This window comes from Microcaecilia unicolor, chromosome 11, assembly GCF_901765095.1.
Source record: "Microcaecilia unicolor chromosome 11, aMicUni1.1, whole genome shotgun sequence".
Classification (NCBI taxonomy): domain Eukaryota; kingdom Metazoa; phylum Chordata; class Amphibia; order Gymnophiona; family Siphonopidae; genus Microcaecilia; species Microcaecilia unicolor.
Genome location: NC_044041.1, coordinates 31,781,744 through 31,804,244, shown reverse-complemented (window position 1 = coordinate 31,804,244; position 22,501 = coordinate 31,781,744). Strand labels below are relative to the sequence as shown.

Here is a 22,501-nt window from a genome sequence, read left to right as displayed (position 1 = left end):
CCCAGTAGCAATTTTTCTACTTTGGTTGGAGAAACATATACATTCCCACACTCAATACCAGCTTCCCATCATCCATGTCTATTAACTGAACTTTTAACCCTTTTCCTGTCACTGCCCTCCCATATCAGTTCCAAAGTCTGTTATGACAACTTCCAATTTCTGCACTAAAAACTTCCTTGGCAGACTGTTTCTGGTTATCAAAAAAAAGATTTCAATAAAACAAAAAGAAAGTTAAAACCAAGCATTACCTGAACTTCTGAGCCTATTTTAATTGTCTCTTTGAATCCACCAAGAGCACACAAAGCAGCAACGGCCTGCCGTGCAATTCCTTGTAACTTAGCAAGTTTTCTGCCACTGCTGTTCCCATTTTCAAGAATGCTCTCTGCATACTTTCCTAGCTGTGGGATGTACATCAATGCCCGAGACAGAACCTAAATCCAGAAAAACCCCAAAGGGATGAGAAGGGGATTACAAATGAATTTTACTTAAAGATATATATACGTACTACAGTACTGAGAAATAACTTATACCACACAAACCTTACAACAGCAGCAAGTAGGACACAGTGTAACCCATCTACTTTTTCTTTCATTTGTAGAGAACTTTTATTAAAAACTTTTCAAACACAATAACATAGATTGGTTCGTAAAACAAAGAAATCACATGAACAAGCCTGGGACAGAACCACCAATTAAGAACAGTCCCACAAGTAAACCTCTGTTTTATCCAGTTTTTCATATCATCTCCCATCCCCCAAACAAACATTACCCAACCAGTCTCCCCGCAAATATCCCAAAATAAGAAAAAAGAGGGGAGAAATCAAGTAACCCTCAAATGCATAAAGACAAGTAGGCAGCTTATAAAATGTAGCAATATCAAATGGAGCATTAATAACAAACATTTATGTTAAAAAGGCCCCAGTAATTTTCCTACTTAGAGACTTATTGTGTTCAGCAGACAAGTGCACCATAATACAAATATACTGGAGCTTGCTCAATCACACCTGAAGGGGTGGGCACTCCACCTGCTTCCAACAGGTAGCTATCATCAACCTAGCTGCAGTGAAACAATTCTGCAAGAATATAGACTGGGATTTTGAGATACTGGAAATAGGTCTGTTCAATAGAAAAATTCAAGAATCCCAAGGGATCTTTAAGCCTACCCAATTATGGATCTTACAGTGAAAACATTTCAGAAATATCACACCTTGTGACAGGCCCACTGGGCTATGGTTTCCCTTTCACTGCAGTTCCTCCAACAGGTTGGAGGGCCTATGGGAAAATGACAATTAAGCCATACTGGAACCAAATACTGATGATAAAAAAAACTTTTAACACTATGTTTCTGCAAATTGGCAGCCTTCAACACCTTACACAGGGTCGATTCCATTTTAAGCCAATCCTGTTCTTTATAGTGTATTCCAAGTTCCTCCTCCCACTTAAGTTTGTGTAAAATCATAATGATGGAGGGTAGGTGGACATTATAACAAAAAGGTGAATTTTCTGTCTTGCTCATTGCTGTGCATGTTGATTGTAAGTTTTATGCACAAATTTACTTGGTTGGTTTTCTGAGATTTTCTTTTTTAATAAACAAAATTATTAAAAAAAAACGTCTGTGTAAAATCAGTGTGGCCATTTTCAGAAAGAGCTTAAAATACACTATTCCTCAGATTCTATATATTGCACCCACATTTCTAAGCCTATTTATTTTAAACACTTCTAACCCACCTATAAACTAGGCACTTTCCATAAAAACATACATAGCAATATAGAACAAAAAATATCTTCAATTACCAAAAATAAATTTGTGCACGCATCAGCAATATGCATGCAAAATAAATAGCTCAGAAACATCAATAATTGGGTGCTAATAATCAATTATTGATGTCAATTGGCAGTCTTAAAAATTTGCGTGGGCATCTCACTGCACACTATTCTATAAAGCACGGTGCTTAACTTACTACTACTAATATTTAGCATTTCTATAGCGCTACAAGGCATACGCAGCGCTGCACAAACATAGAAGAAAGACAGTCCCTGCTCAAAGAGCTTACAATCTAATAGACAAAAAATAAAAAAATAAGCAAATCAAATCAATTAATGTGTACAGGAAGGAGGAGAGGAGGGTAGGTGGAGGCGAGTGGTTACGAGTCAAAGGCAATGTTAAAGAGGTGGGCTTTCAGTCTAGATTTAAAGGTGGCCAAGGATGGGGCAAGACGTAGGGGCTCAGGAAGTTTATTCCAGGCGTAGGGTGCAGCGAGACAGAAGGCGCGAAGTCTGGAGTTGGCAGTAGTGGAGAAAGGAACAGATAAGAAGGATTTATCCATGGATCGGACTGCACGGGAAGGGGTGTAGGGAAGGACGAGTGTGGAGAGATACTGGGGAGCAGCAGAGTGAATACATTTATAGGTTAGTAGAAGAAGTTTGAACAGGATGCGAAAACGGATAGGGAGCCAGTGAAGGGTCTTGAGGAGAGGGGTAGCATGAGTAAAGCGACCCTGGCGGAAGATGAGACGGGCAGCAGAGTTTTGAACCGACTGGAGAGGGGAGAGGTGACTAAGTGGGAGGCCAGCAAGAAGCAGTAGTCTAAACGAGAGGTGACAAGGGTGTGGATGAGGGTTTTGGTAGAGTGCTCGGAAAGAAAGGGGCGGATTTTACGGATGTTGTAAAGAAAGAAACGACAGGTCTTGGCGGTCTGCTGGATATGAGCAGAGAAGGAGAGAGAAGAGTCAAAGATGACCCCAAGGTTTCGAGCTGAGGAGACGGAGAATGAGAGAGCCATCAACAGAAATAGAAAACGGGGGGAGCGGGGAGGTGGGTTTGGGGGGGAAAATGAGAAGCTCGGTTTTGGTCATATTTAATTTCAGGTGGCGTTGAGACATCCAGGCAGCAATGTCAGACAAGCACGCTGAAACTTTGGTTTGGATGCAAGGTGAGATATCAGGGGTAGAAAGGTAGATTTGGGAGTCATCAGCATAGAGATGGTAGGAAAAGCCATGGGATGAGATTAATGAACCAAGGGAAGAAGTGTAGATAGAAAAGAGGATGGGACCAAGAACAGAACCCAATTGTGCGCATCTGAAAAGAGAGCTTGACCAGGGGCATTACAAAATGTTGCATGCGAATTTACAGAATTTGCCCAAAGTACATGTAAATTAGGCTCTGGCATCTACACCTAAATTTTAGTTGGAAAATACTCCTCACTGTTACTTTCCCTACCTACTGTTAGTTTGGGGGAGGGGAGGAGGGGGTGTTGACAATAAAAGCTCACTAGACCCAACTTTCCAAAGGATATTTGCCTCCATTTTTCAATTATGTTTCAAAGCTGCGTAAGACAAATTTTTGCTATAGTCTTTTGTAATTTTATATTTGTATTTAATACATTTTTATATTGAAAATCGTTATACTTCTATGGTATGCAGTTCACAGCATCACAATCATAATCATAAGCAACATACATAATAAAATAAAATGGAACATTACAATTTAAAAGCTTGCTGAAAAAGCAACTCTTTAACCTTTTATGAAAGATCAGTGTGTTTTCTTGATGTGCTTATTTTGGAAGTGCTATTCAGGTTTTCAATGTATGTAAACCTGCATTTAGGGGGGTGGTTACGAAGGTGCATTGTAACCATAATGCACTTTATTTGCCCCTTAAAGCATGTTACATGGTAAAAATGTGCATTGTATTACCATAGCGCACGTTAATATTAGTTATCATGGGATATATAGTGATGATATGCAAAGCATGCAAAAACACCTCCATACTATGAAAATTGAGTAACATCATGCAGTGAATACCAGACCTATCTTTAGACATCTCTGGGGTCTAGGATATAGAAGGCAGGTGCAGTCCCCAGTTGCTCCTGCCTGTCAAGCTGCCATATATCAGCCCCTAAGTGATTACTTTATTGCTTAAGTAATGATCTACAAGTAAAAAATAAAATAAATAAATACACAGGTTTACTTACTTTCTCAGCAGTGGCTGTCCATATCTGGGCTGTGTTTGACTCTGGTGCCATCAGCAAGCTATGAAGTAAAGCAATCACTTCTGCTGCCATGCTGTTTGCCACGTGTCCACTAATAAATGGGCGGACAGGATCTGTCCTGCATATGTCACAGAAAGACACGAGGTTCAGGGTATGGATTCAAAACAGAAGCAGCCTCAAGCACTTTTTGCACAGAAAAAATAAAGCAATTGACCCCGATTTGTAAATAATCAAACTTCCCCTTTAATATAAACAAGAAGGAAGATCTCATACACAACAGTGAAGACTACATGATAACCTGATGCAGCCATGGTGAAAGATTACATATTTTAAGATTCTATTTAGTAACTTAAAATCTGATACACATAAGTAAAAACAAAAAAAACGCCTGCCTCATTCTCTTGAATTGACAGCCTAATAAAGAAATTCTTATAAACATTTGAAATTATTTTAGTGTGAATGGGATGCAAACACTGCTAGTGGTTATTACCTGGCAAGCTCAGAATTCCTTTCCCTGCAAATTGAGGTTTGAGCAGTCTTCTTTTTGTCTCCTGGTGACACCCCACTCGCTGCTTCTTGAATAACGGTTTCTACTGGCGGCCCAACACTAACAATTAAGCCAGATTGGGCCCATTTGGTAGCTTTCCGAAGAGCTGCTGCAGCCTCTTCTGTGATAACTTCACAACAGCCACCCTGCAAAACACACATTCTTAAACATCTACATTTAAATTAGCTGTTTTCAAAACAAAGATACAACTCCTTAGAGTTCTTTTATGCAGTAAGAGACCTCTCCTTACCCTTTAAATTGTAACTGTATAAATGGGATGTAATAAAGAGAAATCTAAAAAAAAAAAAAAAAAGACAACGATCACAGAGCACACTGAACTCCAAAGAGTTGTTGATTTGCCTCAGTGCCCAGGTGTTTGGGACCTTACAGTCAGTGGTATAGCCAGGAATTTTCAGGAGGTATGTCTCATGCAGTATTTCCCTCCCATCTCATCTCCCCCTTTTCTTCCTGGGAGTGGATGGATGTAGTCATGTGGGCGGGTGGGTGGAGGGAGGGGGCTGTAAAAAAAAAGAAGGATGGAATGTGGGTGCAGGGAGGGAGGGAAAAGGGGGAAATACAACACCTTCCAACTTGACTTTGAGGTCGCCCGCGACAGGTCCCGCAGCTTCCCATCTCCAGCATCCCATCCCATTCTGATGCAATTTCCTATTTATTTCCAGCAGGGAGAAACACAGTCGAGGAAGTGAAGTTGTGTCAGGGGGCGGGGCGCCAGAGAAAGAAAGCTGCATGTGAAGAGGTGTGCTCGGCATGTGAGGGCAGTCAAATATATGTGACTGGGATCTCTAGGAAGGGAGAGATATGGCGGGAGGGACTAATAGGGGGTGAATACGCAATGCACATTCCTTGAATGGCTACGCCACTGCTTACAGTTTCAAGTTCAGGCCATCAAAAAACACATGCTAATATTGTGACGCTGTAGAACTGATTTAGATGAATTTGCAGAGTACACAATAATACTCATGGTTCCTCTAATAACCATCTCCCTCCAGTCATCCCATAAAATTAAATTTTTATCCAGTATTACCTAACTTAATTAGCTTTCTTTCAAACATACCTTCTTTACTAGTGCAACTGAAACCTTCTATTTCAATCCAGAGATACTGAATACTAGAAAAAAAAACAACTAAATTTGCTAACCACATTAACCAATGCATACCTTTATCTTTATAGGCATGCATCCAAACATGCTCCCAAATGCAAGCTCTTGATCTGGCCTTTACATGTTTATTACTGATGAATTCAATTTCATTAGTTCGCAAGTTTGTTTCCAATTCCCCTAATTTTCTTAAGGCTTCTGTAAGCAGGGTCAATGTTGTACATGACAGGGACCAGGGCAGAAATTTGGGAGAAGTTTGCTTTAGCACACTGGCAGGCTGTAGGGCCCCCCTTGTTTGCACTCTCCTAATGCCAGTCCCATCTGTGAGAATAGCAGTTTATCTTAAATGCTGTTGCTTAAATATGTAGATAACACATTTAATTACAAAACTCATTTCATTTATTTTTACTGTATTAAGCCACACGATAGCCCCCCAAAAAGTTAATTACTTTGGTCATGTCCCGATCCATCTTTACAACTTTTTCCATATTTGCTCCTGTGCCAAGACGGAATGGCCGGCCTTCTGAACTGCTGCAAATGCAGAGAAAAAGTAAATAAGTTTGATTGCAAAATGAAGGGCACAATGCTTATTCATTGTATATGAAGACTAACACCCAAGGATCTGAAGAAAAATCTAAAATCACACACCACTGCTGTTAAACATTACGACATACAGTGCGTGGATAAATTATTCAGGATAGGTTTGTGGGTCAAGTATTTGACTATTTTCTTTCTTCTTGCTCAACTACCTCAGGGGCCCTTTTACTAAGCCGCAAAGGCACTTACACGCGCCCAACTAGAGTTACCGCCCGATTACCACATGGCCCTTGTGGTAATTTCAATTTTGGCACGCGTCCACTACGCACGTCTGAAAAATATTTTTTATTTTCTGACACTCAACAGCTATGTGCGTAGACCATTACCACCCGGTTACCGCGTGAGACCTTACCACTTGGTCAATGGCTTGCGCTAAGGTCTGAGACCCAAAATGAACGCGCAGCAATTTTCATTTTGCCGCATGTCCATTTTCGGCAAAAATGTTAAAAAGGGCATTTTCTGTAGGTGCGCTAAAAAATAATTACGTGCACGCACAAAACAAACGTCTACACTACCTCAGGCCATTTTTCAGCGCACCTTAGTAAAAGGACCCCTCAGTTCCTGGTTTTCATTTTTTCTTCTCCCACATTCCTCTATTTTGGGGACTTCAGCTTCCACACTGAAGACCTCCTTGCCTCAGCTTTCGCACTTAAATTCCAACTATGCTTTGCACTTCCTAAGCTAATCTTTCTTCCAGCTGCTCTAGCTCAGGATTCTCTACTCCCTTTATCTATCAACTGATATATTTTCACACTTAAACACGCTCCTGCACAATCTTATTCAGCTATCCCCGACACATTCAGGAATATCTAAATTGACCATGGCTTTCTTTCAGACTACTGTCAGTATTTTGACAAGGCAACTTCTGGTTACTGCATTAAGACACTTGTGCTTCAGCCCTTTATCCTGTAATGTGTGCTAAATACTAACCTTGGATGATCTTTAGAGTTCATTTTCTTCATTCATATATTCACTCCGTAGTGTGTCTGGTAACAATCTCACTCCCATGTGGACTTACTATATTTCAAACTCATGCTCTATTTCCTTTTATCTTGCAAAGACACCCACTAAGCAAACATACTATGTTCATCTATTATCTCTGCCTCTTCCCTCCTCCTTCAGTCTCTCCAAAAGGCTGACTGTTTCTATGACATAGTTCATAAAATTAACCTTGAGTTCTCCACGAGGTCTCCTCCACTGTCTCCCATTTCATTTCTCTCACTTGTCTTTAGCCCCTACCAGCCTTTCTTCCTTTTCTGAAATAAATGATAAAACGGCTCATTTCCTTCCTCCTCCATCTCATGACTTGTTCCTCCAACTCCATTCTCACCCAGCGTCTCTGTTATGATTCCCTGTAATCATCCCCTCTGTGATGTCATCACTTTACACTGCAGTTGTTCCCACTGTCTTCTAATATGCTGTGATTACCTTACACCTTAAAAACCCCCCACTTCATTTCATTCCATCTTCTCCAATTATCTCCTTCTTCCGTTTCATATTAAAACTACTCAAATGTGCTTTTTGCCTCCATTTCCTTCTCTTTCTTTCACCTCAAGCCATTCTAATCTTTCTTCCACTCTTTATACTCCATGGAGACAGTCCTTGCAAAAAGTTTCCAGTGATGCATTCATGACCAAGGTCAGGGGTTTTTAGTCAATCTTCATCTTTCTTGGTCTATCTGCTACTTTAACATCACTGAATCACCATCTACTCCTTGACACACTGTCTTCTCTTGGTTTTCAGGACTGATATACCAAAAGTGTAATGGGAGAGGTAAGAGGAGAATTATCTGGGAGATCCTCCTCCACAGCTATACCATTATCAGTTGGTATTGCTTTGTGGCTCTGTACTTGGTTCTTATCATTCCTCTAGTGCTCTCAACTCCTCTCACAGCTTTCAGTTATCTTTATGCTGACAGCACCTTTCTGCATCAGAAACTTCAGCAAGAATCCAATCTTAAACCTCAGTCTGCCTGTACGACATCACTCTCTGATGTCACATCACCACCATAAGTAGTTCTGTTTTGGTCATGTTAAATTTATCTTTTCCACCAAATAAAATGGCCTCTGTCCCCTTTTATATTCCTGGAAAACAGTATCATCTATCTAGTCTCCTCAATCCTGGGCATATTTACTCTACACTCTCTTTTTGCAAGCAAAATCCTGCTAAAACGTGCCATTTCAACACAGTTGAAGCTAAGTGCTATTATATTTATGAATTTTTGACACTAATATAGATGTGAATGAATTGGTGCACAAAAATGAGAAAAACCCAGTCCGACATATGTAGGTATAAGATACATTTACAGATGCTACAGTCTTGACATTTGAGGTCTTTTTTTTCCTCCTTAATCAAATAAAATAAGTCAAAGTGTGTAACTGAGTGGAACTGAGAATTTCTTCAGCTTGGAGGAGCGACTTTATTTATACCAGAATCAAACTAATCCCATATTGGAAAAAAAATTGAAAGCATTATAACACATCCCACTAAGACTACTGTAACCTGTTCTTCCAAAGCTTCTTGCTGATCCATCCATCACTATAGACTATTCAAATTTAGCTGCCCAACATATCTTCTTCCAACGTTTAGATTACTTACTTATAACCTGCCCTTATCCAGGACGAGATACAAAAGAAACATATATAAAAAAAGATTTACAAAATATACAAGCATCATGAACACAGAAAGAAAACAAACCATAAAGTTAAGAATAATATCTAGGTGCAACTAACTATATCTCTAAAATTGTTGATAACATTATGTTTAAGTTCATATCTACTATAATACTGTAATACCCAGTCTGAGTGCTTGCACTAGCATAAGAAAAGGTGTTATGACCATTGAATTCCTAATCTCAAATCACTGTACTAGATTTCCTATCCACTTTCACATACTGATCACATGCCTACATGCCTAGAACAGACTCAGTTGGTGTATCATTTCCTCTTTCTGGCCATATTTAAATATCACCAAAAAAAGCACCTTTTTAAGGTTACATTTAAATCTTAAATCCAGGTTCTCCCTGATCACAGCAAAGTTGATTTTATCCATATTTACTGTAACATACTTTTCCTGAAGTCTCTTATTTGTCTTGTCTATGTATCTGGACTATATTGCAAGCTCCATGGAGCAGGCACAGTATCTATACAGCATTGCACATAAGTTTAAGCAAAATCAGGGGTTTACTGGTTAACAACAACTTACCAGTAAGAAAATAGTAACTGACAAAATTGGACTATTGTAGTATGATTCTTTTTGGAGAAAATATTTTTTCATTCAATACATAGTTAAATTCTAGTTCTTCTTATCAGAGGATACAGTAACAGGGTTTGAATTCTTGGAGGTAAACTCCTTAAGCAATAACAGGAATCTAAACCCAGCAACACAATGTTACTGCATTCTCTGGCAACAAGTTCCAGAGAAATGGCTCCCCTAAGCCAATAATTTATGAAGGAAGGTTTAAAGGAGCCACTGCTTATCCCTAGGGGTCAGTAACAAGGAATCTTGCTACTTCTTGGGATTTTGCAAAGTGCCTGTGAGCTGGCTTGGTCACTGTTGGAAACAGGATCTTGGGCTAATTGGTCTGATCCAGAATGTTAATCTTTTTTATTTTTTTTCCAAACTTTTCTAAAAACAAACATTACTTATTGAACAAACTCTTGTTTCAAGTTCCAGTAGAAAGCATAAAACATCTCTTCAACTTACCCATACCTTTGATCTCCCCCCCCCCCCCCCAATTTGCTTCAGTAATTCAACAACAGTATGGCAATTTCTAGATTCTTATGATATATGTTTTGGGTTTTTCATGGAGAGACTTCATAATACTTACAAGATCCAAAAAATGTATATATCTGAGCATTCTCTCCATTCTTTTACCTAGTTTCTGTTATGCCTTTTCTTTCACAAATCAGTATGCTTGGTGGGCTCTAAACTTTGAAATAATTTTCCTCTAGAACTGTGAACAGGGAGCCTTATGATGCTTAATAGGGTCAGTTATTATTTCTGCTTTACTATTTAATCTTTGCCCCTGTGTTTTAGTTTCATTTATAGTTGATTTATGTTTTTATTGTTTTATAATACTATTTTTATATGATACAGACGTTCAAATATTTGAAAGGTATTAATCCGCAAACGAACCTTTTCCGGAGATGGGAAGTTGGTAGAACGAGAGGACATGAAATGAGATTGAAGGAGGACAGACTCAAGAAAAATGTCAGGAAGTATTTTTTCATGGAGAGAGTAGTGGATGCTTGGAATGCCCTCCCGCGGGAGGTGGTGGAAATGAAAACGGTAACAGAATTCAAACATGCGTGGGATAAGCATAAAGGAATCCTGTGCCAAAGGAATGGATCCTCAGGAGCTTAGTCAAGATCGGGAGGCGGGGCTGGTGGTTGGGAGGCGGGGATAGTGCTGGGCAGACTTATACGGTCTGTGCCAGAGCCGGTGGTGGGAAGCGGGACTGGTGGTTGGGAGGCAGGGATAGTGCTGGACAGACTTGTACGGTCTGTGCCAGAGCCGGTGGTTGGGAGGCAGGGCTGGTGGTTGGGAGGTGAGGATAGTGCTGGGCAGACTTATACGGTCTGTGTCCTGAAGAGCACAGGTACAAATCAAAGTAGGGTATACACAAAAAGCAGCAAATATGAGTTATCTTCTTGGGCAGACTGGATGGACCGTGCAGGTCTTTTTCTGCTGTCATCATCATCATCCACAAAGGAAAAATTGCTACTTGGTATTAACAGAATATGCTAAACAAATAAAATTTACCTCAATAATGGCTGAAGCACTTCATGGGATGACTGATCTTCTCTCTTATGAATAAATATAGAAAGTTTACCATCCACTGCTTCACTTTCTTCCCCCAGATCTTTGTCTCCTTTTATGGAACTTTTTGGGCTGGCTTTGCTCAGTATGGTATCTGGCTCAGAGGCAGTTGGAGAAAGAACTGTTTGACAACCTTTTAGAGAAGAGGAAACATAATAATTGGAAAAAACCTTATGCAATTAATCTTTTATTTCGCATTATTAGTTGAACAATATTATCTTCCAACTTAGTATAATTCTCTAAAAGCAAAATGGAAAACCATAATCACAAGAAAATAGAGGTTTAAAACAGCTTGCTTCCAAAAGTCAACTATGTGGTACTAAAAACAATCTCCACACTACAGAATATTTTGATCTCTGGCATGGGAGAGGAAATTCATGGTAGAAGCCATCAAGAATCCATAGCTCAAAACCAGCCTGTCCCTAAATACACTAATGTTATTTTAAAAAATAATAATAAAATAAACCTATTATGCTACTACAACCTCTTGCTATTTTTGAAAGAACAGAGGATATTTTGCTTTTGTTTTTTTTTAATTTCTAACCATGCATGCACACAACTTCAGATTTGATTCTTGCTGTTCTGGACTACTCCTGCACATATATATCTGGGTCAATTTGTATCTCAAACCCAGCTACCAAGCCTGCACCATCAGCTGTACAATAACAATGTCCTATTGAACTACTTGCCACCCATGCAGTTCAACACTAAGACTCAAAGTCTGAATCTCTATTCTCCTATACATTTCACTTTTGCCAGTTTTCTCACTCTTATACACCAAACTGAAAGGAGGAAAGGAGCAATAACCAAAAGTTCAGAGGCTCAAATCCTATATCTTCCACTGTTTCTTGTTACCAATGTCTCAGGTACACTCTTCAATTGTAAGCCCTCTGGGTTGGGTCCTACCTACTGTACCTGAATGTCTTGAGCTCTGGTTTATAAAATCAAGCAATTAAATCTAAAATCCAAAGCAAAGAGAGGAAAGCAAAGGTGGGAAATAAACGTTAAGTTCTGAAGAAATATGTCAAATTTTTCATTTCACCCCAATATTTCCAAGTTATTTTATAAAATTGGGGGTAACTTTCAAACAGATTCTCCATGGATAAAAAGGGTGTTTACCTGTATAGAAAGGCCTCTGGAAAATTATCCTCTCTCCTCCATGGAGGAAAGGCAGAAGCAGGGCTAGGCTGGCAGAAGCATGCATTAGGATTTCCTTTTGGAAGTAAGCAGGTTAGGTGATTCCTGCAGTACTGTCAGCCATTGGATTTTGAATGGGAAATGCCCTAGTGGGTACCTGTAGGTCTGCAACCTAGGTGAGAGGGCTGAAAGTAGCCAGATGCTCACCACCAGCAAGCATAAGGATTAACTAATGTTTTTAACATATATGGATATTGAATTATTATAATATGATCTTGTGGAGGTCACCTGATGCAGTGAACAGGAGCAGACATGGGTTGTTTCTGCTCTGAGGGTCCACCGCTTGAGTTTCAACCTCCACAGTGAAATCACAGACTTTGAAGCTCTAGCTTTTCTCCGGAAACAGTGCTCAATGCCCCTATTCATGTCAAGACTTCCCCATAGTTTATTATACCGCAAATTCAAATTCCATAAATATGGTAGTAAGGTGGGCGGTATGTTAGCATGTGTGGTGAAAACCTGGGGCAGGTCTCAGGCTAGCCCCTCTCTACATGATGAAATCAGTAAGATCACATCGCTAAACATTTCCAAGCCTTTTATTCAGGTTCTGCTCCAGTGTCTTCAGAGAGGGTTCACTCTTTTTTTTAGATAGGGCCACCATCCCTACACTATCCCCAGAGGCATTACGAGATTCTGAACAAGCTCTTACAGGCTAAAGAAATTCAGACTGTAATCAAAACATAGAAACCTCACTCAACTCCCAGGGTGGACAGCTATATGGGGGAATGTTATAAGATCTTGCAAGTGCCTCTGATGGACCTATTATCTTATTATTAGTTAAAAAAAAAAAAAAAAAGGCCCGTTTCTGTAAGAAATGAAACAGGCGCTAGCAAGGTTTTCCTTTGAGTGTGTATGTTTGACAGAGTGTGTTTGACAGTGACTGTGTGTGAGAGAGAGAGACTGTGTGTGTGTGTGTGTGCGCGAGTGTGTGTGTGTGTGAGACTGTGTGAGAGAGAGAGAGAGAGACTGTGTGTGTGTGTGTGTGTGAGAGAGAGAGAGAGAGACTGTGTGTGTGTGTGTGAGAGAGAGAGAGAGAGAGACTGTGTGTGTGTGTGTGTGTGTGAGTGAGAGATAGATTGTGACAGAGTGTGTGTGTGTGGAGGTCGACTTAGTGTGTGGGAGAGAGAAAGACAGAATGTCGATTGATTGTGTGTGTGTGTCACAGACAGAGAGACACAGCTAGGCTGTGTGAGAGAGAGAGGGATTCACTGTGGGTGTGAGATACCGACAGTGTGTGTGTGTGTGTGTTAGAAAATGTGTCTGTGAGTCAGAGAGAGGGTGGGGTGCGGGGTAGGTGATTTTTGAGGAGAGGGGGGGCGACGTGCACAGAGGGGGATCAGGGGGGTCAGTCAGGGGTGGGGAGGGTAGAAACATGGGTGTAGGCATTGCAAGGAAATTTGTGTGCGTGTGTGACAGACATTGTGTGTGTGTGCACGACAGAGGGGTAGGGGCGGGTGTGGTGATTTTGGAGGGGTGTGGGTCGACATGTACGGAGGGGGATCGGTGGGGTCAGACTCGGAGGGGGGCAGTGTGAGATGGTGTGTGTGTGAGAGAGAGAGAGAAAGAGAGAGAGAGAGGGGGGGGGGAGAGAGAAACTCCTCAGTCAGTAGCTGGAGGCAGCAGCAATGGAATAGGTCCGGAGTTCGTCAGTGTGAGTGCTGCTCGAGTAGGGATTAGGTGCCCGGATGGAAGCACAACATGTGCTCCACGGCGCTGGGCCACTTCTACACCCTGTCTACAGGGCTCCAGCTTTTTCCCTGTTTGCTTCTACCGCGCCCTCCATAGTCAGCATGGTGGTGCGACGTCGGTCTCTCCCTGGCCAAGCCCTCGCGTGCCGGTTGGTGTTTCGTCAGGTTGCTCCTCCCGGATGCCTCTTCTCAGCTGCTGGCTCAGTTAGATCCAGTCTCTCCCTGCAGTCTCCCGAACAGCCCAGGGCCCGAACCAGCAGCGAAAAGCGTGGTCGTAATCCATGCAGAAGCTCTCTCTTTGGTGTGGTTCATGTCGAGGTACGCTCAGGTCTTCTGTGTGGGTGTTCCGCTGTTCTCCTTTGGCTCCCCTTGCAGCCATCGGTTTCAGCCTTCGAATATGGAGTGGGGGGGGGGGGGGGGGGGGGGGGGGCGACGTGCACGGAGGGGGATCGGCGGGGCCAGACTCGGAGGGGGGAGGGTAGCAGCATGGGTGGAGGCATCGCCAGGAAGTTTGAAATTGAGCACGGTGTCCTGCAGTGAGTGACATCAGCCTGGCTACGGAGCCTAGCTCAGCAACGCTGAAGGTGCACGGACACAGGCAGCTACTTTAGAACGTTGGAGGTGAGAATTATTATATAGGATACCACCACAGTGGAGGGGGACTGCTTTCCCTTGCATGACAATACCACTTTGGTCACATTATTACCTAAACCTGGGAAACCTAGGGGCAGGGCGCATTCCTATAGACCAATTTCACTTATAAACGTGGCCATCAAAATCCTATCTAAAATTTTAGTCAATAGATTAGCCTCTTACATGCCCACCTTGATTGGCCCAGAACAAGTTGACTTTGTTAAAGTTAGACAATCTGTTCTTAATGTATGTAAAATTTTGCTCGCCTTAAGTTATGGAAGAGCACACAATATCCCCCTCTTGTCGAAGTTTAGATGCTGAAAAGGCCTTTGACAAGGTCCTTTGGCCTGATCTGTTCGCAGTCTTGCAGAGGGTGGGACTAAGTGGGTGGTTTCTATAAGCTATACTCGTCCTATGGTACAAATTTTAGTCAATGGGGAAAGCACGCCTTTCCTTCCAGATTTATAGAGGCACTCAACAGGGATACCCTCTTTCCCCCCTCTTGTTTTAGCCATGGAGCCCTTACTACGGGTTATAAATGGGGACCCCCTCAATACCTGGATGATTCATCTTAGAGACCGAAATTAAGGCATTAGGTTTTGTAGATGACCTGTTGGTACGTAATTCACAGATCCCCCCCCCCCGTTTGTTACAGGTTATAGAGGGTTTTGGACAAACAGGGTTTTGTTCTTAATCTGGTGAAATCTAGAGCACTCTCCTTCCCCTCAGATATTTAGACCTCGTGGAGAGGTTCCCTTCCCTTACTGTGGGAAGATCAAGCATTAAGATACCTTGGAATATATTTATCTCAAGATTTAGATACCCTTCATTTTGTCAATGTCAAACCCTTAATAGCCAATTTACAGATGTAATTACACCTATGGAGCTCATACCCTCTATCCCTCTGGGGGAGAATCCATTTATTTAATATGATGCTAGCTGCCTGCTAGTTATACATTTTTCAAATGTTACCACTTTACTTGAAGGTGAAAGACCAGAGGATAGTTGGGAAGATTTTACAGAGATATCTTTGACAAGGTAAACGGCCCCACTTACCATTAAAAGCTCTACAAATTCCTAGAAAGCACAGAGGCATGGGCCTTCTTAATCCTAAATATCTAATGATTGAATGTGGGATGCGTCACATAGATGACTAGTTTCACAATACTAAGCAATTTTCTTTAACCACACTTGAAACCAGGTTGTTCCCTACACTTCACTTTAGTATCTTACTACATACAGTATGCGGGGTGCCACCAGGGACGTCTAAATCCTACCCATTTTTGAAGGTGAGGAGGGAGGTGTGGAGATAGATATGTAAACGACATTTTTATGCAACAACTACTCTCTATCAATTTGTAATAAACCAGCCTTTCCACGTGGGAAAGGATCCAATATATTTTCTGTATGGGAGCGTAAGGGGATTAAGTACCTTCTACATGTGCTAACTGAGGAGGGGAAAATAAAGCCATTTGTTGATTTGCACAGGGAATTCACATTATCAGCCACTGATTATTTTGCATACAGACAATTACACCATTATACCTAATCCCTCTCTTGAGTGGACCTGACGGAAGATATGCAAGAAACCCTTCAAGAAGTGTATACTCTGGGCTCTCAACAAAAAGTCCCTTTAACTTTCCACTATAGATATTTGAAGGATACTTTGCTCACGTGGCTGCACAATGGTCAGATGATTTACGCATCACAGAGTCAACATAGCAATTGAAAACTTTTCTCCTCCATATTCGAAAGGACCAATGAAATATGCTTCATCATGAGGCACTGTAAAAGTTTGCCTTTTATCTCTTTATTTCCTCACACTCAGCTCTCCATGCAGGATTGTCTACTACTGGACAATGTTCTAAATGCTCTAGGAGAGTGACCACATTGGGCTATATGTTCTAGTCCTGCTCAGTAGTAACAACTTTTGGAGGCAAGTAACAGGGTCTGTGCATCAGAAGTGGACCTTTTCCATGGCCCTACATCCTCATGTGCTATTTAATTGCTCTCCCTTACTAGTCCCTTTGCCACCAGGCTTAAACACTTTTTACGACAGATGGTCTTCTTTGCTATAAAATCTATTTTGGTCAACTGGATGGGAGATGCCAACATTTCTCTACAGCAGTGAAGAGCTCTTATGATTCAACAAATGTTTGGAATGTTTAACTGTTTCAGATTTTTCTCATGCTGAAGGGCAACAATTTCAAGCAGTATGAGAGAAATTTTGGTTAACCTTGCCCCCAAAAACTCGTAGTTCTTTGCTGAATATATGAATATTAGACTTTCTCCTGACATGTTTAATAGTGGTTGTTTTTGTTGTTCTCCCAGGGTGTTTGTTCTTGATGATATGGGGGGAGGGGTTTTTCTGCCTATGATATTGTTGCTTCAGCAGCTATTGTGTAATTTCCTTTTTATATACTTGTTAATAAAAATGACAAACATAATGATCTTTCTTCAAAATACTCAACCATTCATTGTTCAACTGAGAAATCACCACCATAGTACACAAATCTTTACATACATTATAGCCATTGATTATGATCCTTTTCTGAATAATTACCTGGTACCACATAGTCAGCCAGTTTGGCTAACAGTAGTGATGCGATTTTGGAGGCTGGATCACTGGGGTCATCCAGTTCACTGTCTAGAGATGGCACAGTGTAACTCCAAGGAGGCAGCTCTACATTACCACAATCTTCCACACTCATAAGTGGAAGAGCAGCCCGACAGAGCTGAAGGATTATGAGGACCAGTTTTGGAGAGGGGCGTTGGTCCAGCAGAAGTGAAAGGAGTTTGGAGACACAGGCAGGTTGACTCAGGATTGCCTTACCTATATGACTCCTTATGACAAAAGCAGAGCAGAATGTTAGTGTACTTACAAGATCACTTTTGTTTTCAAAGTGCACTATCTTGAGCATGTTTTACTTCTTTTTGCATTGCTTATACTATTAATAAACATTGTACAGAACTGTCACTCAAGACTAGATACTAAAAAAAAAATCTTTACACATTATTTCTACATAAAATCATGGGAGGCAAACATGCTTTTAAACTTTTCAGTCCTGGGGTAGATGATGAACTAGAGATATAATAACAACTACAGACATAAAACAATCATTTAAATATTAAAAACATCCTCTACCTTTAGCTTAGAAAAAATTGCTAAATATGCTTTTTTTTGGCATGCAATACAGAAATAGACATGTACAAGGGAAAGCTTTCTACTAGTTTATAATTTGTGGACTAAACAGTTCAATATATCAATGGCCCCTGATGAATATTGTATAACTACAATTCCCTGTTTCCTGTGGCACCTTGATAATAGATTCTGTGGCAAGAGAACAAAATAATTTCTGTACTAAAAGCTTCTTCAATTTTCTGGCAAACTTGCATATTAAAAAATGTAAATGTGTATTTTATTTATTTATTATGACATCTCTACCCCGCATTTTCCCAAGAAAGCTCAGGTTCAATGCAGCTTACATAACAAATTAAGAAGCATTACATGACAATTAATATTAATACAAGAATAAAGCTATTATAAAAAATATATTTTTACTTTATTACATTTACATTTTATGACATTTCTGAATGTCTGGATAATTTTGTACTCCTCTGGGGAAAAGGCAATTTAAAGATCAATGCTTGGAAGGGAAAAGAGGAAAGTGGAATCGCAGGGGAGTGTCAGAAGACAAAAGGGTTTGAAGACAGGTAAACATAGAGAAAGGTGGAATGGTGGATTAGGAGGGAAATGGAAAAAAATATTGCATAAGAAACGGGGAGGAAGCGACATCACCATGTGAGATGGCTGATTTGAGCGGGGAGCTCCTCACCATTATATTAAAAATTAGCAGTTTCTGCTTTCATCTCGGGTCTTGGTGGGGCTATCTTTGACAGCCTTCCTGATACTTCTGGGTGCAGTTGTGCCAAAAATGTCACTTCTAAAGGTGGTTAATCTACAGGACTTTGTTTACCAGCAATGAGCAGTGGCTCTTGGCCTAGACCAAGGAGAGAAGAGCATGCCAATGCTGCCACTTGAACCCGCAGGGAATTGTAAGCCAGGCCTTTTTGTAAGCCATCCTGCAAAAAGTCCAGCACCGGCGAGACAGTAGCCCACGTGGGAGTGATCGCCTTTGAAACACCCCACGCCTCAAACTTGCACCAGATCCGAGCATAAGCTGTGGAGGTGGACCGCTTGCGGGCCTGCAAGAGAGTGGAAATGACCTTGTTAGAATAGCCCTTTTCTCTCAATTGCGCCCTCTCAAGAGCCAGGCCGTAAGACCAAATTGGCAGGTATCCTCAATAGACACCGGACCATGAACCAACAGGTTTGGCACCAGGGGCAAATGAAATGGAGCCTCCACCATCATCCGACGGAGATCCGCATACCATGGACACCTTGGCCACTCCGGAGCAATAAGAATCACCAATCCCCGGTGTAGTCAAATCGAAGTAGGACTCGCTCTATCAAGGGCCAAGTAGGGAACACATACAGGAGACCCGAGGGCTAGGGTTGAGCCAGAGCATCCAACCCTGCCGAGTGAGGATCTCTCCTTCTGCTGAAAAAGCGAGGTACTTTGTCGTTTGCACTTGACGCCATTAGATCCATTCCGGGTGTCCCTCATTTGGCACAAATCTGAAGAAAATCTTCTTCTGCCAGTTCCCATTCCGCCGGGTCGTTTTGATGCCTACTGAGAAAATCGGCTTGCACGCTGCTCTGACCTGCTATGTGAGCTGCTGACAGAAGCTGCAGGTGGAGCTTGGCCCAGTGGCAAATCTGAGCGGCCTCCACGGCCAGGGCCCTGCACTGAGTGCCTCCCTGACGATTTATGTAGGCCCCGCTGTCATGTTGTCTGATAGTACCTGGACAGCCAGCCCCTTCAGAGTCTTTTGAAAGGCCATAAGAACCTGGAATATCGCTCTCAGTTCCAAGTGACTAATGGACGACCCCGCTTCCACGGTTGTCCACTGACCCTGAGCATAGCTTCCCTGGCAATGTGCTCCCCAACCCAAAAGGCTGGCATCTGTTATCACCAGGCACCAAGAAGGAAACGCAAAAGGCATTCCATGGCGCAGCATCCTGTCAGAGAGCCACCACTCCAAACTGAGCCGGGCAGCAGGGAACCACGTTAGTCTGTGTTGATATTCCTGGGAAATCGGAGACCATTGTTGAAGCAGGGCAATCTGCAGAGGCCTCGTATGCGCTCTCGCCCAAGGAACCACCTCCAAGGTGGCCACCCTTCAACTACCTGGTACACAATTTGCATTAAGTTTTTCCAACCCACCTTTATCATCATCAGACTTCAATATATTCCTCAATTTCTGCCAGGAGCGGGAGACTTAACCTTTCAACACTGGGAAAATAAGGGCTTGCGGACCTTGGGACAGATCTGGGATGAGGAGGAGTTTCAATCCTTCTTGGATCTTCAGGACGAATTTAGCCTGAAGCCATGGGACCTTTTCCACTATCGGCAGGTTACAAATTTCATCTACCATCGGGCTCAAGGTGATCTTGGTCTAGCAGAAACTCCTCTTGAATGGGCTATTAGAGGTGGGGGAAGAAGAGGCAGTGTATCCCACCTCTATATGACGCTCTTTTGTTCCCCACACCAGAAATATACTGGTCGATGGGAACTAGATCTTAATTCTGCTTATGCTTCAGAGTGCTGGGAGAGGGTTTTTTTTTTTTTTTTTGTAATTAAGTGCTCAGTAGCTAGTAATATAATTGAGAACAGTTTAAACATTTTTTTTAATCACTGGTACTACAACCCTGAGCGTTTGGTTCGGATGAACCCTCAACTCTCTGCTCAATGCTGGAGCTCTTGCGATGAACGGGGGTACTTTCTACCATATATGGTGGGCTTGCCCTAGGGTTCAACCTTATTGGACTGTTATTTTGGACCTGCTTCAATAGGTGCTCGGTAAGCCCTAGCCATCTAAGGCAATACATTGTTTACTCCACTTTAAACTCTCTCAGATTACTGTGGACCAAGATAAACTGGTGATTCATTTCTTCATGGTGGCGAAACTGGCTCTGGTCCAAGCTTGGCAACAGCAAGTCTTGCCACCCATGCCTCAAATTCTCTGCAAATTTGACTTTTTCAAATGTCTAAACCAACTGCATTATGATGAGGACGCATAACTATGTTTTCCAAAATTTGGTGGTGCTATGAAACCTGGCAATTTGGCCCAACCCCTAGCGCCTCGGACGGATAAACACCAGTTTATATGTGGGGGAAGGGGGTGGAGATATAGGGTTTATTGGGGGTAATTTTTGCTTGTCTTTTGAGCTTGTTCTGTACTTGTTCTGACAGTTTAATAATCAAGTAAAATTTAAAGAGAAGAGGTCATTGGGAATCAGAAAAGAGGGCAAATCTACTCGCACCTACCCAGTCCACTCCTGCCTCAATCCCACTCACTCGCAATACCCCCTTCCAATCCTTCTCACTCAGTTTAAAACACCCTCTCTCACCATGCCCCTCTTACCAGCCCCTTTTATTCCTTTCCTGCCCTCACTCTCACCAATCAGAGCTTGGCAAAAGGGGTCAATGGAGATGCAATGCCTTAAGCTGCTTCCTTTGTTGCCTGGGGCCAAAAGCAGTACACTTTGAACTGAGTGCAACCTGTAAGCTGACACTGGGCTACAGGCAAGAAAAAGAAGCAGCAGCCCAAACACCCTTTTCTCCTTCTTCACCAAGTCTGAACAAACATGGGCTACTCTTGCTGCCACTTCTGGCTCCTCACATCCCTTGGTCTCCTGTCACGATACTCTGCTATAAGGAATGGATTTTGTGGCATGGAATTGCTGGAGACTAGGGGCTTTGTGTGTAAGCAATAAAAATCTCATTAACACCTTTCATTGTTTGAGCAGATCCTTGAATCAGCATCTGGTAGCGTTCTTAGGATTAAAGTCTGCAAAATGTTTTTGACTTTTCTGGTTTATTACAAGTAATTGCCAAACTTGGGTAGTTTGAAGAAGGTTAAACTGTTATGCTGGACCAATGCAAGATGTGGCACTCCAGACCCTGCAATACACCATGTAAGAGGTCTACACTTCTCTGTCCTTCTAAAATTTGCATTTCATGAAGCTTGAAGAAAGCAGCAAATATCATGCGATATGAACATACTCAGCGTAAGTTAAGCATTCCACACCTTGAGAGATCATTGAGAAGACTGAGAACATCTTGCAGAGCATCATTTCCAGCTGCCTGGTTACCACAACACTCCGTAGCTCGTGCCAAATGATTGGTTAGAAGACTGGAAACTTGACGAGCCAGACCTGAATGTACAGTCTCCGTTGAACCACCTTCAAAAATCAAGAAAGGACCAATTTTCAACAAGAAAACATTGTAACAGTAAATGATGGCAGATACAGACTAGATGGCCCATCCAATCTGCCCAAAAAGGTGGCCAGGGTTGTACCTGCAACTCCATGTGAGTTATCCCCTCTCATATCCAATGTAGTCAACCCCCTCAATGCCTCTTTATTATTAGTATTAATAGTAATAAAAATATTATTGAAGTGTGAAAATTATTTACATTTTACTGTCAATGGAAATGATCTATACTTTTATTTCGCCTTCATGTCATATAGGGAATCTCCGTGTTTATCCTATCCCTTTCTGAATTCTGTCACCGTTTTTGACACTACCACTTCCCATGGAAGAGCATTCCAGGCATCTATCACCCTGTCCATGAAAATGAATTTCCTAATGTTTTTTTTTTAAGTTTCCCTTCTTGCAGCTTCATTTCATGTCCTCTAATTCTATAGCCTCTCTGTTTTTGGAAAAGCTTGTTTTGTCCCTTACGAAAATAAACCAACCATAGAAATAATTACTAATTCTTTCTTTTTTTTTTTTAATAAAAATCCCTAAACTAGTATGTTTATATTGAATATGTGCTCAAAACTA

The 22,501-nt window shown here is 41.7% G+C and overlaps 1 protein-coding gene across 1 annotated transcript in view; it reads right to left on the bottom strand.

Annotated features, from left to right (window-relative positions):
* HECTD4 (HECT domain E3 ubiquitin protein ligase 4) overlaps nt 1–22,501 on the bottom strand; it is a 467,625-nt gene that overhangs the window by 192,485 nt on the left and 252,639 nt on the right. The window contains 7 exon segments of the mRNA XM_030218637.1: nt 249–431; nt 3,971–4,106; nt 4,479–4,681; nt 6,102–6,183; nt 11,014–11,203; nt 17,152–17,432; nt 21,744–21,897. Of these exon segments, the coding sequence (XP_030074497.1) occupies nt 249–431; nt 3,971–4,106; nt 4,479–4,681; nt 6,102–6,183; nt 11,014–11,203; nt 17,152–17,432; nt 21,744–21,897 (1,229 nt within the window).